General features: G+C 45.4%; 1 protein-coding gene across 3 annotated transcripts; it reads right to left on the bottom strand.

Annotated features, from left to right (window-relative positions):
- Window positions 1–1067: 1067 nt before the first annotated feature.
- Window positions 1068–14382, bottom strand: st6galnac (ST6 (alpha-N-acetyl-neuraminyl-2,3-beta-galactosyl-1,3)-N-acetylgalactosaminide alpha-2,6-sialyltransferase). Of its 3 annotated transcripts, none has more exons than XM_008315038.3 (10): window positions 13000–14382; window positions 11902–12148; window positions 5555–5789; window positions 4823–4988; window positions 4547–4721; window positions 3838–3976; window positions 3657–3760; window positions 3274–3357; window positions 3063–3162; window positions 1068–1943 (listed from the first exon to the last, which is right to left on the bottom strand). In XM_008315038.3, exons 2-10 carry the CDS (start codon window positions 12033–12035, stop codon window positions 1773–1775), a joined length of 1308 nt encoding a protein of 435 aa, XP_008313260.1. In that variant the 5' UTR covers window positions 12036–12148; window positions 13000–14382; the 3' UTR covers window positions 1068–1772. The 3 variants fall into 3 exon arrangements, with proteins under 3 accessions (XP_008313260.1, XP_024913944.1, XP_016889878.1); XM_025058176.1 differs by having other exon boundaries at window positions 5555–5792; window positions 12990–14371; XM_017034389.2 differs by having other exon boundaries at window positions 5555–5792; window positions 13000–14370.
- Window positions 14383–14575: the final 193 nt, after the last annotated feature.

Below are 14575 nucleotides of genomic sequence, written 5' to 3'. Positions count from 1 at the left end.
AAAAAAAAATCAGCCTGAATTACAGACAATGGTACAAAGAAAATACAAAGATTAAAGTTGAGCTGAAGACCAGCGACCTTTAACCTTTCAGTGTTAGAGAGCAGGCTGTGGTGAAGGAGCACAACAGGCCCACTGACACTGACACTACACTACTACTACTGACACTACGTTAAAGTGTTTCAAACAAAGACACACACACACACACACACACACAAAAACAATGAAAACAAACCAAAACAAACCAAAAAAAAGGCCTGAACGTTTGGAATCATCAACTCCAATGATTCACAGTGACAAAAGCAGGAAGTCAACTCACACAGAACATTAGCAACAGTAAAAATAGTAAGGCACACGCACTCACTCTCTCTCTCTCTCCCTCTCACTCACACACACAAACACACACACACACAAAACCAATGAAAACAAACCAAAACAAACCAAAAAAAAGGCCTGAACGTTTGGAATCATCAACTCCAATGATTCACAGTGACAAAAGCAGGAAGTCAACTCACACAGAACATTAGCAACAGTAAAAATAGAAAGGCACACGCTCTCTCTCTCTCTCACACACACACACACAAAACCAATGAAAACAAACCAAAACAAACCAAAAAAAAGGCCTGAACGTTTGGAATCATCAACTCCAATGATTCACAGTGACAAAAGCAGGAAGTCAACTCACACAGAACATTAGCAACAGTAAAAATAGAAAGGCACACGCTCTCTCTCTCTCTCTCTTTCTCTCTCTCTCTCTTTCTCTCTCTCTCTCTCCCTCTCTCACACACACACACACACACAAAACCAATGAAAACAAACCAAAACAAACAAAAAAAAAGGCCTGAACGTTTGGAATCATCAACTCCAATGATTCACAGTGACAAAAGCAGGAAGTCAACTCACACAGAACATTAGCAACAGTAAAAATAGAAAGGCACACGCTCTCTCTCTCTCTCCCTCTCTCTCTCCCACACACACACACACAGCAGGGCTATTGGGTAAATGTCAGGGCAGCTCTAACCCTCCATTTCAGGCGGAGTCACAGGATATTTTAAGGAAGTGGTTTTAAACTGAGCTGCAGTCAAATCTGCACCACACTAGAAAGAACTCAGACCAGCCCAGACCGGCCCAGACCAGCCCAGACCGGCCCAGACCGCCTGGGCTGAATGGTCAACATTGTGACACTGCATTTAAAAAGTGGGTGACTTCCAACCGGTTCTTTTTGTTTCTACAGTAAAACCATAACATTCAGCATCGGTTCGTCAGCCACTGAATCTGAGGCTGATGAAAAAGTTTCATACTTTGTGTGACCCACAAATCCTGACTGCTGGACCACACTCCATGGGTCTCCCACTTCACAGAATTGGTCAATACAGGCCCAGAAGAGGACGAGCTTAGACAGAGTTTGTCTGGAATGTGGCCCACATTTTTGAACACTCGTGAACAATATGTGGGCCATTAACAACACTTACCAATTCCTCTAGGTGGTCCAAATAAATAGTGTTGCTATGCTATGATATCCCAAGATAAGTCTGTGAGGGACAGCCACACATTGACTGAAATCTTTGACCCACATTCTGGATACCAGATGTGGGCCAAATGATAAACATATGACTCTTAACGGGTCAGATCAAGGTCTCTTTGTAGGAATCTGTTTCCCGATCGGTCCCAGGAACCGATGTTGAAGTTAAATTTAAGTTAAATTCAGTCTGTTTTAAACTTCACCGTCGTATCTCACGGAGCCTTCATAGACCTGATGACATCACTTCCTGTGCTCACCGGTGCATGTAAAGACGGATGAGGCCGGCCTGGTGCAGCTGCTGCCACAGCGTCATCTCCAAACGCATGTCATGGTTGGCGTAGAACACGACAGGGTGGTGGCTGCTGTCGTAATAATGGTCAGAGTACTTATTATAGTCGGGGGTCATGAAGCCGTAGGCGCTCACCTTTAACCACAGAGGAAACACAACAGTCAGTATCTGTTATTCACACGGCCGGGAAAAGGCTCAACAGTGACCCCCAATGGTTAGTCACAGAAAACTGGCTACAGGAGGATGATCGTGACTTTGGCTCGTCACACAGATTTTTATGGCCTTAGTTTTTTTTCTTAAACATAGTACTGTTGTACTTTGAGTTATTTATCAGACTAGTCTGTTGAAAATGTACAGTTTCAACAGAATTGTTTCTCCTACACCCAAAAAGGCAGTTTATAACAACTCCACTGCCACAGCACCACACAGTGGCCACAGGAGATTGTGAACCTTGATAAGGATTTATAGATAGTTTAGTAAACGTATTCCTGTATTGTGGTATTTTATTAGTATATCTTTCTTGGCCTTGGTTCTGTGAGCACATAGTGCCACCTTGTGATTACATGAAAGGATAACGGCATTTCTTGGGATCAGACTAGAGACGAGTCATGGTCATATGTTTCCGCTGATTCAACAATACATCTCCTGCTTTCTCATTTCCTCCGTTTCCTATTTCCTGTTCAGACTTGAACTCCTCGACCGGAGTTGTCAGTTTGCTTTACTGCTCCATGACTCAGAGGTTGATCAGCAGGTTTGGTTGGTGACACCAAAGTTCTGATCCTGTCACAGAAACTTAAAGATACACAGTGTGTTCTTCTCTGCACAGATCCCACGACTCACATTACTGGAACAGTAACTTTAACCTGGTTATGTTAAACCCAAACCTGGTAACTCTCCATCTTAACCCGAACTTGAATAGTAGTTAATCAGTTTTACTAAAGCTAAACTTAACCAATAAGATGGACATTAGAACAGGACATGGTTAACCTAAAGTTAAACTGAGCAAACTGTGGAATGGTTCTGTCAAAGTCAGGTAAAAACAGATCTGAACAGTTAGTGTTAGCTGGCTAAAGTTAACCTAGCCTAGCAGGGAGGATTAGCACAGGTTAGCTAATCAGAAACAGCAGTTTGACTATCGTAATCCTTAACTACAGTCAAGACTGTCAAAAGGAAACTGTAACCTAAACTACTGTTACCACTCTGTGTGGTGACTCAACATGTGGTAACCCTGACCATCAGAGTCAAGGCTGTTACCTGGTCACATGTGTGCAGTGCAGCCAACAGCATCACGGCGCCAGTGGAAGGACGATAGATGTCTTTGAGTTTGGTTTTTAAGGTGTTTGAGCGAATAAATCTGGAATAGAACACATGGTTGGAGGTGAGGTGAGGTGAGGTGAGGTGAAGAAAACTCTCCCGCCTGACTCTATTCCTTGTTTCCTGCCGACTCAGCCAGCGATGGATTTACCTGTTCCTGATGTAACGGATGAAGTCAGGATGGTACATCTTCAGCTTCTCAACAGATACGTCTTTACCAAAGATGTCGGTTGGACTGGAGGAGACAAAAGACGAGAGAGTCAGAGCCAGTGGGGGAGATGATGTGGGAAGAACTAGAGAGAGAACGTAATGTTTGGGACGAAGCTGTCAGTCAGACAGAAGATGTTCATCTTCTACAGCGTCTGATTGGTCGACAGGGCTGTAGATCATCAGTCTGTGACCAACTGAGCTTAAAACAAACACACACCTGTGAGGAGAGCAGCTATGATCACAGTGGCTGGCACTCTGACCCTCAAAGGTTGACAATCCTACAACCCACTGAGCCACTGCACTACCCCGAGGTCACTGACTCACTTTTTGTTGAACTCTGCTCCTCTCTCCACTAGAACGTGCATCGCCGCAGCCTTCATCATCAGGTAGTCCCGGTCGTGGTCGGGCAGGAAGATGTACCGTGTTTCCTGTTGGTGAAGAACATCAGAGGATGAATCTGATTCCCTTTTGTCATCTTTGTCGGCGTCGCCATCGTCATCCTGACCTTGGACAAAGGTGGTCTTCTGTAGCCGACCTTGGCGTAGCTTCTCAAAGAGTTCATCAAAGTGTTCACAGAGAAGGTGTAGTGGGTGGTCCGAGACCCCACGTCCTTCTCAAAGCCCTGAATGACGGCACCGTTGGTCCTGAAACATCGTCGACAAAGAACTTTATTAATTGTCCAGAAAATGGGTTTTGGTCAAAGACAGGAAGTCAGGAGTGAACCATTTCCTGTTTGGTTAAAAAAACATACTTTGAAAGGATAACAACAATGGGAATATGAAGGAAGGAAAGTGAACTCCTTGTCATTATGACACAGCTCACCACTGAACACAACCAAATGTGAGCTCTGCTTTAACCCATCACCAAAGTGAACAGTGGGCAGCTTTTTGAGCGCCCGGGGATGTGCCATGCTCAGAGCACCTCAGTGGTAACTGGGCAGCTGGTGGATTTGAACCTGCAACCTTTCGGACCTAAGTGCCCTTCCTTAACCTTCATGAGAATATATATGCAGCTGTTGACATCATAATCATCAGCAGGTGGCGCTGCTGTTATATGCTGTTATATGGTATTTTAAGAACCAATTTGTTCTTAAAATATATAGTATACTGTATATACATATATATATATACTGTATATACATACATACTGTATACATATGAATATTATATATTTTAAGAACTAACTGGTGCAGCTGTGCCGAGTGCAGGCCTCACCTGAAGACGTAGTGATGACTGTCGATCTCCGCCCCTTTCTTTGAACCCCTCAGGATTCCTCCGTTCCCCACGACAGCACAACGGATGCACCCGGACTGGTTCCCTCGACTGCTCCAGTCGTCAAACATCTGCCTGTTAGCAGAGGAGTTGAGCGCAGACAGACTCTCCAACAGTGCTGCATTCAGAGAAGAAGAACCGATAAGAACCCTCAAATCAGTAGAAGAAGCCGGCCGACGGAGCCGACAGAGGGGACTCAGTGAAAATGGAGAAACTCACAGTTGTAATCTATCACTGCCCAGCCGTGGGCTCCAGGGTACTGCCTCAGACGTTGGTACTGTTCTGGACTCACATGTTTGGCCCACTGTAGGACGGGTATGTCTTTCAGAAATCTGTCGCCAAAGTCAGTCTGAGACACCTTGCTGTGGAGGCTGTTGAGACAGTTCTGCAAGAACCAGAGCAGAAAGTCTTAGTTTCTAACAGTTAATCAATAACTATTAACATCTAATTTGACAACAAACACACACTTTTGTGCTCACTAGTGACTTCACCATGTTGTTCAGCGAGGTTTGGTCTGAATGGAAAACATCTAACACTTTCCAAAGATTTAAATTAAAAAAAAAAGAAACTCCTTTAAATCAAATAACAAAAAAAGTCAAAACAGAAAGGAAACTCCTTTAAATAAAATAACAAAAAAAGTCAAAACAGAAAGCTGAGAAAAACCCCGCTCTGTCCAAAAACAGGAAGGACAGAAGTCTCTCCAGTGTCTTTGAACCACAGACGTTACTTAATTAACAGACGTTTAAAAAATGCCGGTGTGTTTTCAAGGACTCTGGATTCACAACATGAACCAAGGTGATGATTAACACTTCCTGGTTCTGGATATGGTTAATGTGAGCCACGAAAACACACACACACACACACACACAAGAATGGAACAGTGTTCTGTGAACCCTCTGTTTCTGTCCCTGACTTCAACGATTGTCAGAATAAAAATAAAAAAAAATTCACCGTCAGCGGGACGCTGTCTTCACTCATGTAGGTATCTCCAATGTAGGCCGGTTCTGTTGGTCCAGGATTAACTATCACATTTGTAGACTTGGACGTGGGCTGTGTGACATTCAGGGCTTTGTCCTCTGTGGGTTCTTGTTTGGTGGGGTTTGGATGCACCGGTGTTTCAGAGGGAACCTTCAAGTCTGAGGTTCTGTTGTTCATGGGCTTCTGATATTCTTGGAAAACCTGGAAACTGCTGTGACAGCAGACACAACAACAGAGGAGACAATGAGACGGACATGTCTGAGCTCTGCAGTTAGCACACAGGCTACAACTCTACACTGGAGGAACAACAAACAAAACTAACAAGAACCACCTGGTCCCGTAGTCGGTCGCAGTTCTTGTTCTGCAGTAAGGGGGCGTCTCAGGAACGACACATCCCTGACTCAACAGTTCTAGTCCCTATGAGAACCGTAGGAGGACTGAACATCAGCACACTGCAGTGCTAAGGCAAGCACTTCTGCCCCGGTACAAAGTACCATATAATTAATAGCAATTTGCCCCAGCTGAGGCACTGGACCAGAGCTAATCTGACTTCTACACCACTCCTCGTCCACACCACTCCTCGTCCACACCACTCCTCGTCCACACCACTCCTCGTCCACACCACGCCTCGTCCACACCACTCCTCGTCCACACCACTCCTCGTCACCATGTGGCCCAGTCTATTGCTGAATGAACAAATGTCTAATGACCGGTTCTAAATACCCAAAGTATTCACACCTTTCTCACTCTCTCCTGTCTCCAGATACTGTGTATTATATTTGTTTTTCACTGTGTTACTGTGTAGTAAGATCTCAGTCTAAGTACAGTAAGTTAAACAAACCAGAGGTGGCGCTGTAGCCTGTGCTGGAAGTGAGAGAACAGTTTATTTTTTGATTGCATTATTACTGTACACAAATACCACATGAACTACAGTTCCGATCTCTATTAGCTTCAAAGGCTACGTTTTGAAACACACTATAGTTTGAAACAGGAGCAAAATAAACGGAGGTAATTAAGGTAATTAAAGTTAAATGGTAAGGTCATTAAAGGTAAGTTAATAAAAAATAAAAAGGCAAATGAGAAAAGAGCTGGTCTTCCTTCAGCTGACCTAAGGCCTACAGTATGTGAGGCAGTACTGCAGCAGTACTGCAGTACACACACCTACCATTAACTAGTAACTATACTGTAACCTGACCACTCGTATCATCAAACCCTAATGTCTGCCTCACTTCTCCGTGCCCCGTCTTTGTTCTCTCACCTCCATCCTCTCGAGTGTCAACGTGCACGCTCACTGCACGTGCACTGTTGGCAGGAGTCGTATGAAAAAGTCCAGTGGACGATGGATGGATGTGACACGTCACATGATGAATGGAGGTGAAACAGGGCTCACGCTAGTTGTTTCTATAAAATTTCAACTTGGTAGGGGCGCAACAGAGCCCAATAGAGTCCCAGATGTCACTGAGAAGTATACAGTAGCCAGACTGGAGCATTGTACTGTTCCCGGCAGTTTGAATCTACAGTAGGGCAGTAATTACTCTCGTGTGGCGTGGTTTACACTCTGCGCTAGCGTTGGTGCTAGTCCTGGTTTAGTTCACTGATGTGTGGGCTGGTGTCAGGCTGCAGCAAATCAAACTTTGGTCTTTTCCTTCTTTAGCTGCTTCTTTTTTTTCTTTTTCTCCTTCGCCTGCAGCTCTTGACCCCTGCCCTCAACTATGGACGGGTCTATTATTTCTGCGATGGAAGGCGGAGGGATGTAGGTTTTCTTGTTAGCGTCAGCCAGCACAAACGCATCCAACAAAGCTTGAGCAAACTGGCAAAGGTTCTTGTCATTGACGGCTTCTGGCGAGCGTAGAGAGGCGATGCTTAATGGCGGTTTCTTTTTAGATCGGGATCTGCCTGAGATGAGGGACAGGGTGTCGGAGGCCGTGAGGCTGTTCACAGAGGGAGGAAACGTCATAATAGGGGAGGAGTCGGTGGCTCCTGCAGTGGAAGGTATGGGGCAAAGGGCCGCAGCCATCCGTATCCTGTCCTGAGATATTGCTGAAATGCTGAAGACTTGTTCTGTCTCTGAGACTTCATCTCTGCCAAAGTCTGACACCACTGGAGAGACACTGCAGGTGTCCTTGAAGAACTCAGAGAAAATATCCGTTACATCTGGTGTAGAGGTGTCCTCCTCCATATCACCAACACCATCTGCCACCCTGTCCATCATAACTGGGGGGAAATCAAATATGGTGTCATAAGGTATTGCAATAGTGGTAGGTACAGAAAATAAAGGGGACGGGGTTTTCCAACTGTCCTCTGATCTGATAGAGTGGCTAGAGGACGATCTTGTCACCTGGACCATGACATCGTCCATACCTGCGGTCATGCCAGGCGTGTTTCTGTCGTTGGGTAAGGGGTTAGAGTCACCAAAGATAGGAGACGGTGTGGTCCAGCTGTCGTCTGACTTGGCAGAGTTGCTGGACGATGATTTCGTGTCACGCAGCGCAACATTCTCCATGGCTGAGGTGATTCTCAGTTTTGTGTCATCGGTGATAGTCGCCGCTGTATCCACCAATGAAACTGGAGTGGCCATTTTCCAGCTGTCCTGTGATTTGTCAGATAGGCTGGAGGACGATCTGGTCTCAGGGACATGGTCTACACTGGCCTCTGACACATACATAGAGTAGCTGCAGTTCTCCATAAACACCTCAGAGTAACCATCTTGACTGCTCACAGGAGTTCTCCTTTCATAAACAACACTATTCTCATCCACGTCAGAGGTTAATTCATTGAAAACAGGCAAAACCGTTCTCTTGTCCTCTTCCAATGTTTCTGATTGGATTAAGGAAAGTCTAGAGTAAGTGTCGTCAGCTTCATCATCGTCCATAGAAGCTGGGGGGGTACTGTAAGTGTCTTTGAAGGCATCAGAACAACTATCTGTCATCTCCGAGGGGAATGTTCCCATCTCACTTTCAGCAATCTCAATCTCTTTTAGAATGGCTGGCGTGATGTGAAGTATTGTGTCTTCACTCAGGGCTACAGTGGGATACACTGGAGAAGTGGGGGAGGGGGTCCTCCTGCTCTCCTGGGAGTAGCTGGAGTACGGCATTGAGTCTGGTACTTCATCTCTGCTGACTTCCGATGGAGGGGGAGAGATACTATATGGTTTTTCAAATGACTCAAAGTAAGGTTCCTCCACATCACAGCTGATCAAACCGTTCTCACTGACGTCCGTCTGACCCTTGACCACCACGGCTGGGCTGATACCATGGAGGGCATCGACAGTTCTGGGTAGACTGGAAGGTAGGGTGGAGTCAGGGGAAGGTGTTCTCCTGTTCTCGTGGGATTTGATGGAGCAGCTGGAGGACACTGTGTCCTGAGGTATTTGGAAAACTTCAATGTCCTCTGGCACTGATGGAATGATTAGTTCACTGGTCTCAAAGATCTCAGAGCTGTACGTGAACTCCTGCAGAAACATCTCTTCTTCTGGTTCAGTGAAAGAATTCTGAGCTTCATCTAACGCAACTGAGAAGGACTCGGGAAACGATTCGGTACCTAGTTCTGCTAACGAAGACTGGATGGAAATTGGGGAAGGTGTTTTCCAGCTGTCCTGTGATGTCAGAAAGTGTCTGGACGAGAGGCTTATCCCTGAAACTCCCAGTTGGGCAGTGTCTTCTAACGAAAAAGAAGAGCTACTAAGACTTTCCCTGGAGATCTCAAAGTCAATTTCGGCCACATCAGGGGCAACTGTTGCCATGGCATTTTCATCAGCATCACTCAGGATGTCATCCATTAGATCTGAGGAGATCAACAACGTGCTATCAGATGTTGACAAAGCAGCAGAAAAGGCCGGAGCGGGAACTCTGTCTCCCTCAAAGACTGAAAAATCTGTGATGTCCTCTGGCAGAGTTGGTGAGATCCTGCAGGTTTGTTCAAAGAAGTTCCCAGAAGACTCAGTCAAGTCAGATGTGAAGCTAACTACCTCCCACTCAGCAGCAGGACTCTGTTCCACCTCCAAAATGATGGATGTTCCACCAAGTTGGACTTCGTCACCTCTTCCATCTTCAGGGGTGGGGCCAGGAGAAACAGGGGGAGGTGAAGGAGATCTCCAGGACGATGTTGTTTGTGGAACTCCAGAGTCAACACCATCATCTGACTCATCTGGTAAGAAGTCAACATCACATGAGTCCACAAACATCTCAGGGTAACTTCCCACCACATCAGAGGACGAGGCGTACTCCACCTCTTCAGGAACCTCACACTGAAGTCCTTCTAAACTGGGGACGTCGTCAGGTTCACAGTCAGCTGTTACTTCTGTACTCACAGGTACGAGGATGACAGGGGGCTGTGAGGACGGTCTTTCCTGGGCGTCCAAATCTCGGGTGTCCTCCGGCACAGCTGCGAAGACACTGCACATCTCCGTTATGGCCTCGGGGTAGATGTCTTTCTTTTTAGCTAAGGCAACTTCCACATCATTCACAGCAGCAGTATTTAGAACCTCACACAACGCCCCAGGAGTACGGCAGAGTGGACTGTCGCCATTGGTCTCTGTGGTGGTTAGATCGGTGGAGATGGGAAATGCTAGTCTGAAGTCAGGCTTTTCAAAATCCACACTGTCTTCTGACACAACTGAACCAATGTCCAAGGTTTTGTCAAAGAACTCCAACGAATCATCCGCCTCGTCTGAAGGGTCCGAGTCATCCACCGGAAACATCAGGGCTTGAGCAAAGCAGGAAAAGTTTTCTTCAGAATCCACATCGGTCGTTTGGTACGAATGAGGGACAGAAGACATGGTGTGGTAGCCTGAGGACAGTCTGGTGTCATCTTCCTCCTCCATGTCCTTGATCATTGAAGACGGCTCGTTTGCCATCAACTGTGTTTTATATTAAGCAGGTTTTTTTGTTTGTTTTATTATTTTTTTTGGTCTTGTGTGAGGAACTAATTTTTCTAAGATCCTATGGAGAACCTTTAAATTCAATCAATTCATTTACACATTGATTAAAACTGGGGGTAAGGCTTTGAAGATTAAAGGAGACTTAGCAGTGACATCATCAGTATCCAGCAATGACGACCCCACTCATCTTAACCTCGGGTCGTCAACGTAGAGAAACGTGATGACAAGGTTCCTGCCAATTGATGACATGAGACTTCTTTTCTCAAGGTTTCATTTGCACACACTTCTGACCCCTGCTGGTGAAGGTCTAAAAAAAGTAAAAATAACTAGAATAATTTTCCTTTAAACCTACTGGTCAATAGCGTGTGTTAGAAGTTAGAGTTTAACATATAGCTAATATAAAATCCTATGAATCCTCACATTTTAGCCTAAATTTTAAACCCAACAGCACCAGGGTTGGGACAAACAGGAACCGACAATGCACAGAACTGTACCTCGTCTGCCAACAACAAACTCAGAGTCATTCTGAGGCGTTGCCATTACATCAGTTTTCCAGTACACTTTTAAAAACTGCTGGAAACTCCTGCAAAAAATGACACTGTGGTGAATGTTGGTGGGAGAGGGTTTTTCAGGAGGTAATCGTCCATCCACTTTCACCTTCTCCACTACACAGTATACTGTATGTAAGTACAACAGCAAAAGAACATGTCCACAGAGTCAGTGTTCCAGAGGCTTTCCAGGGTAAATACGTACTGTGGATTTTTAAATGACACAGAGTTACAATTTAATGTCTAAAGATTCCATTTCTCCTCTGGAATCACTGTGCCTTTACAGCTGCAGTGTTAATAACAAGCTGTTCCATTTCAAATGCCTGTGGTGAAGACAAAAACCATGAACAGCCACGTCGCTCCTCCAAAGACATGAATACTATTTAAACCATAATTACACAACCAGAGGGGAAAGTTATGCTAACGACAGGACATTAAACACATCATATGATCCGAGGACTGGAGCGCTTGTCTGCTCAGACCTTTGGGTCAGTGCGAGTCTCAGCCACACCATCTGCTGCTGTCTTCAAAACTGACCACTTGAGGCAGCAGAGACCAGGTTGTGTGAGCTAATAAAACCCCACAGATTTTCTCTGTGGACTTTGGAGTATGTTGGATTTAAAGTTCAAATGTCTATCATATTTTAATATCCTGTATTTTACTTAACCTCATAAAATAGAAAAGAATAATAATTATTAACAATTGTTTTTTTAATCAATAACTAGACATTTCAGATGATATCAAACAACATTTTTTTCAACTCTTGTACTTAGGTGTTTTTTAAGCTGCTGCATTTAGCTTTAAATCAGTGACACAAAGCGGCCACACGGGGCAGCAGAAGACCAACAGTCCCTTCAAGTTGAAATGAGTGATTTTAAATGTAAGTCACCAACCTGCTCGTGTCCTGAATGAAGCCATGGAAATGTTTTCGCACCTCCTCTGGGTTTAAACAGAGAATGCAAAACAGCAAACAGGCAGCCATCAGCACTCCGAGAATGAATCGCCTCTTGGGTCCCTTCGCCATCATGAAGCGTGTGGCCCCACCCTCAACTCTTCCTGCAGAAACGTGAAGGCCGGGGAGAACGCTGACCCCTTCTGGAGACCTCCCAGTCTGTTTCTACTCGGGTCTGGGATTTCAACCTAGAGCAGGACCAGGATTTCAGTCAGGCTTCATGAAAAAAAAAAAAAAACAGGAGACAGGAGTTGGCCAGAGATTCAGACCAACTCTCCTCAGGAGGGAAACTGATATTTTGGTGTCAGCAAAGTCTTAAATAATTCCTTTAAGGGAAGACAGAAGTGTTCACAGATTTCATTTTAGACTATGACCTTTTGATCAAAGATCACACAGCTCAGCCAAACACCTGCACGTCTGGGTTCAGTTCTGGGCACGGTGGCTCTGATTGAGATGTTGATGTTGAATAATTTAGGAGAAAAGCTTAAAAGCTAAAAAAAAATTGAAGTTAGTTTCAGGTTGGCCAAAGAGAAAGCAATCATTGAGACAGGGAACAGCTGGAAGTGAACCCACAACCACAGACAACTAAAGCATCAGTCTCGTGGTTGTTACAATGTTGACATGTTTGTGCAGTTGTCCTACTGAGGTGTCCAGCTGTCAATCACAGGTCGTGTCTCTCTGTATGTTGGTGCCCTGTTGTTTTCTATTTTCCTCTAAACAGGATCAGAATTTCTGATGGTGAAGTCTGATCGACAGCAGGTCAGAAAACAGGACTGAAGGAACCTACACAGAGTTACTGCTGAGACCAACAGCTGGAGAAAAACTGAGTCCACTTCTTACTCACTGTCTACTGCCCGGCAGTGTCATCTGCAGCTGTTAGGAAACAGCGTACACACACACACACACACACACACACACACACACAGAGACAGACAGGCAAAGGAAGCTAGGACCGCTATCTAACTAACTCACTCTCCTGCTGAGTTCACACACTGATCTGAAGACACACACACACACACACACACTAACCTCTTCTCACCTCTGTGCGAAAAGTGGCTCAACCAGAGGCTGGGGACGGGAGAAGAAGAAGTCCTGAAGTTCTAAGGTCTGTGGGCTCCTTCAGTCCACCCTGAGGACAAAGTGTTCAGGCTGCAGACCGAGAAGAATGTGGTTCTGATGATAAACTGCTGCCTGATAACAGAGGCTGAGTCAACACTGGTGACCATGAGTTTGTCCTCCTTCAGCTTCCTCTCTACAGACTGTCAGGAAGAGGACGTCTTCACGAGGCAACAGGCACGACAGAAAAAAACACCCGTGACTCCTCACCAGAAGAAACTCCACCATGTTCTCAAGACTTTCTTCAAAAGTTCACAACCACACACTCTGTTGCTCATTTGGTGCCTGGGGGCGGGGCCTGAGAGGAATGAGCAACAGCTGCTGGCAGTTGGTTTACAGAGATAGATAGAGAGAGAGAGAGAGAGAGAGAGAGAAGGGGACGGTGTAAGGGGAGGGATTGAGAGTGAGAGCGAGAGAGAAAGGGCATAAAGACAGATAAGGCAGAGACAGAATGTAAGAGAGATAAAGAGTAGAAGATAAAGAGATTGTAAAAGTTAGATCATGGGTTAGACACAAACAGAAAGGAAGAAAGAAAGAAAGAAAGAAAAAATGCCTCAACCTCTCCTAGACATGGGGGCTAGAATCCACTCATCCATCTGTGAGACAGTAACTCCTCAAAGGCCTCACTGTCCTCAGAGTACAGAAAGGAAATACTCTGAAAGAGGAGACATGTTTTTTTACACACCAGCAGTTCCTGCTCTCATCTACAGGAAGTGAGTTCACTGGAGGATAGAAGAAGAAGAAGAAGAAGAAAAACCAAACTGGCACTTTAGTCTGAACCAGTAATTAAACCACCCTATCAATGGAGACGTATTCTGGGCTCCACCCCAGACCATAAGACAGCAGTGTATCCTGCTGTGATGTGATGTGATGTGTCTGTCAGTGAAGTGTCCACATCTGCTGTGTCGTCTCCTTGACTCCTGCTCATCCTTCTGGTTGAAGCCTTGATAAACCCTGCAGAGACAAAAGAATCAGAGGCAGTCTGAGTTACACAGCCTGGCACAAAAAGTCTGAACTTCTCCTTTAAAACCCCCCAAAAAGTAGGAGGTCTTGGATGATCAGCACCAAAAGGCCCCATTGTCTTCCAACACCGCAGTGTCATTCCAACGCCCCCACTGTCCCCAAGGACAGCGGTCCACACCCATCCATCCATCATCCATCCAAGCATCCGTCCCACTGAAGATTTCACAACCAGCTGAGCTGATCCCAGTGAACGTTCTGGAACCAAGACGGAACCGTTTACAGATCTGTGAATCAGAGATGTTTGAATTCACACCAGATATGAGGGCTGATGGGACATCAGGAGGGGGTGGGGCAGGGCGGGGCAGACACAAACACAGGCTCTGTCTGCTTTAATGACAGCCACACTTTTGATGGTTCTCAAACTATGGTACACACCCCATGTTGATCAAGGACTCCCTCTACAGCATCTGAAGGAGTTTGATTTTATTTTTATGTTGGTATTAATAATTATTAGTATTCTATTGTAGTAGTCTAAT

This window comes from Cynoglossus semilaevis, chromosome 8, assembly GCF_000523025.1.
Source record: "Cynoglossus semilaevis isolate Cse_v1.0 chromosome 8, Cse_v1.0, whole genome shotgun sequence".
Classification (NCBI taxonomy): Eukaryota; Metazoa; Chordata; class Actinopteri; order Pleuronectiformes; family Cynoglossidae; genus Cynoglossus; species Cynoglossus semilaevis.
This window is presented reverse-complemented; position numbering and strand designations above follow the sequence as displayed.

Bases quoted from the DNA above. Each gene is read 5' to 3' on its own strand.
- st6galnac (XM_025058176.1), bottom strand. From the start codon at position 12,035: ATGATGGCGAAGGGACCCAAGAGGCGATTCATTCTCGGAGTGCTGATG. The intron at 4,989-5,554 runs GTGAATTTTTTT...TGGTTCTTGCAG, and splicing joins AAGACAGCGTCCCGCTGACG to AACTGTCTCAACAGCCTCCA. The intron at 3,163-3,273 runs GTAAATCCATCG...GTTCTATTCCAG, and splicing joins ATCCGTTACATCAGGAACAG to ATTTATTCGCTCAAACACCT.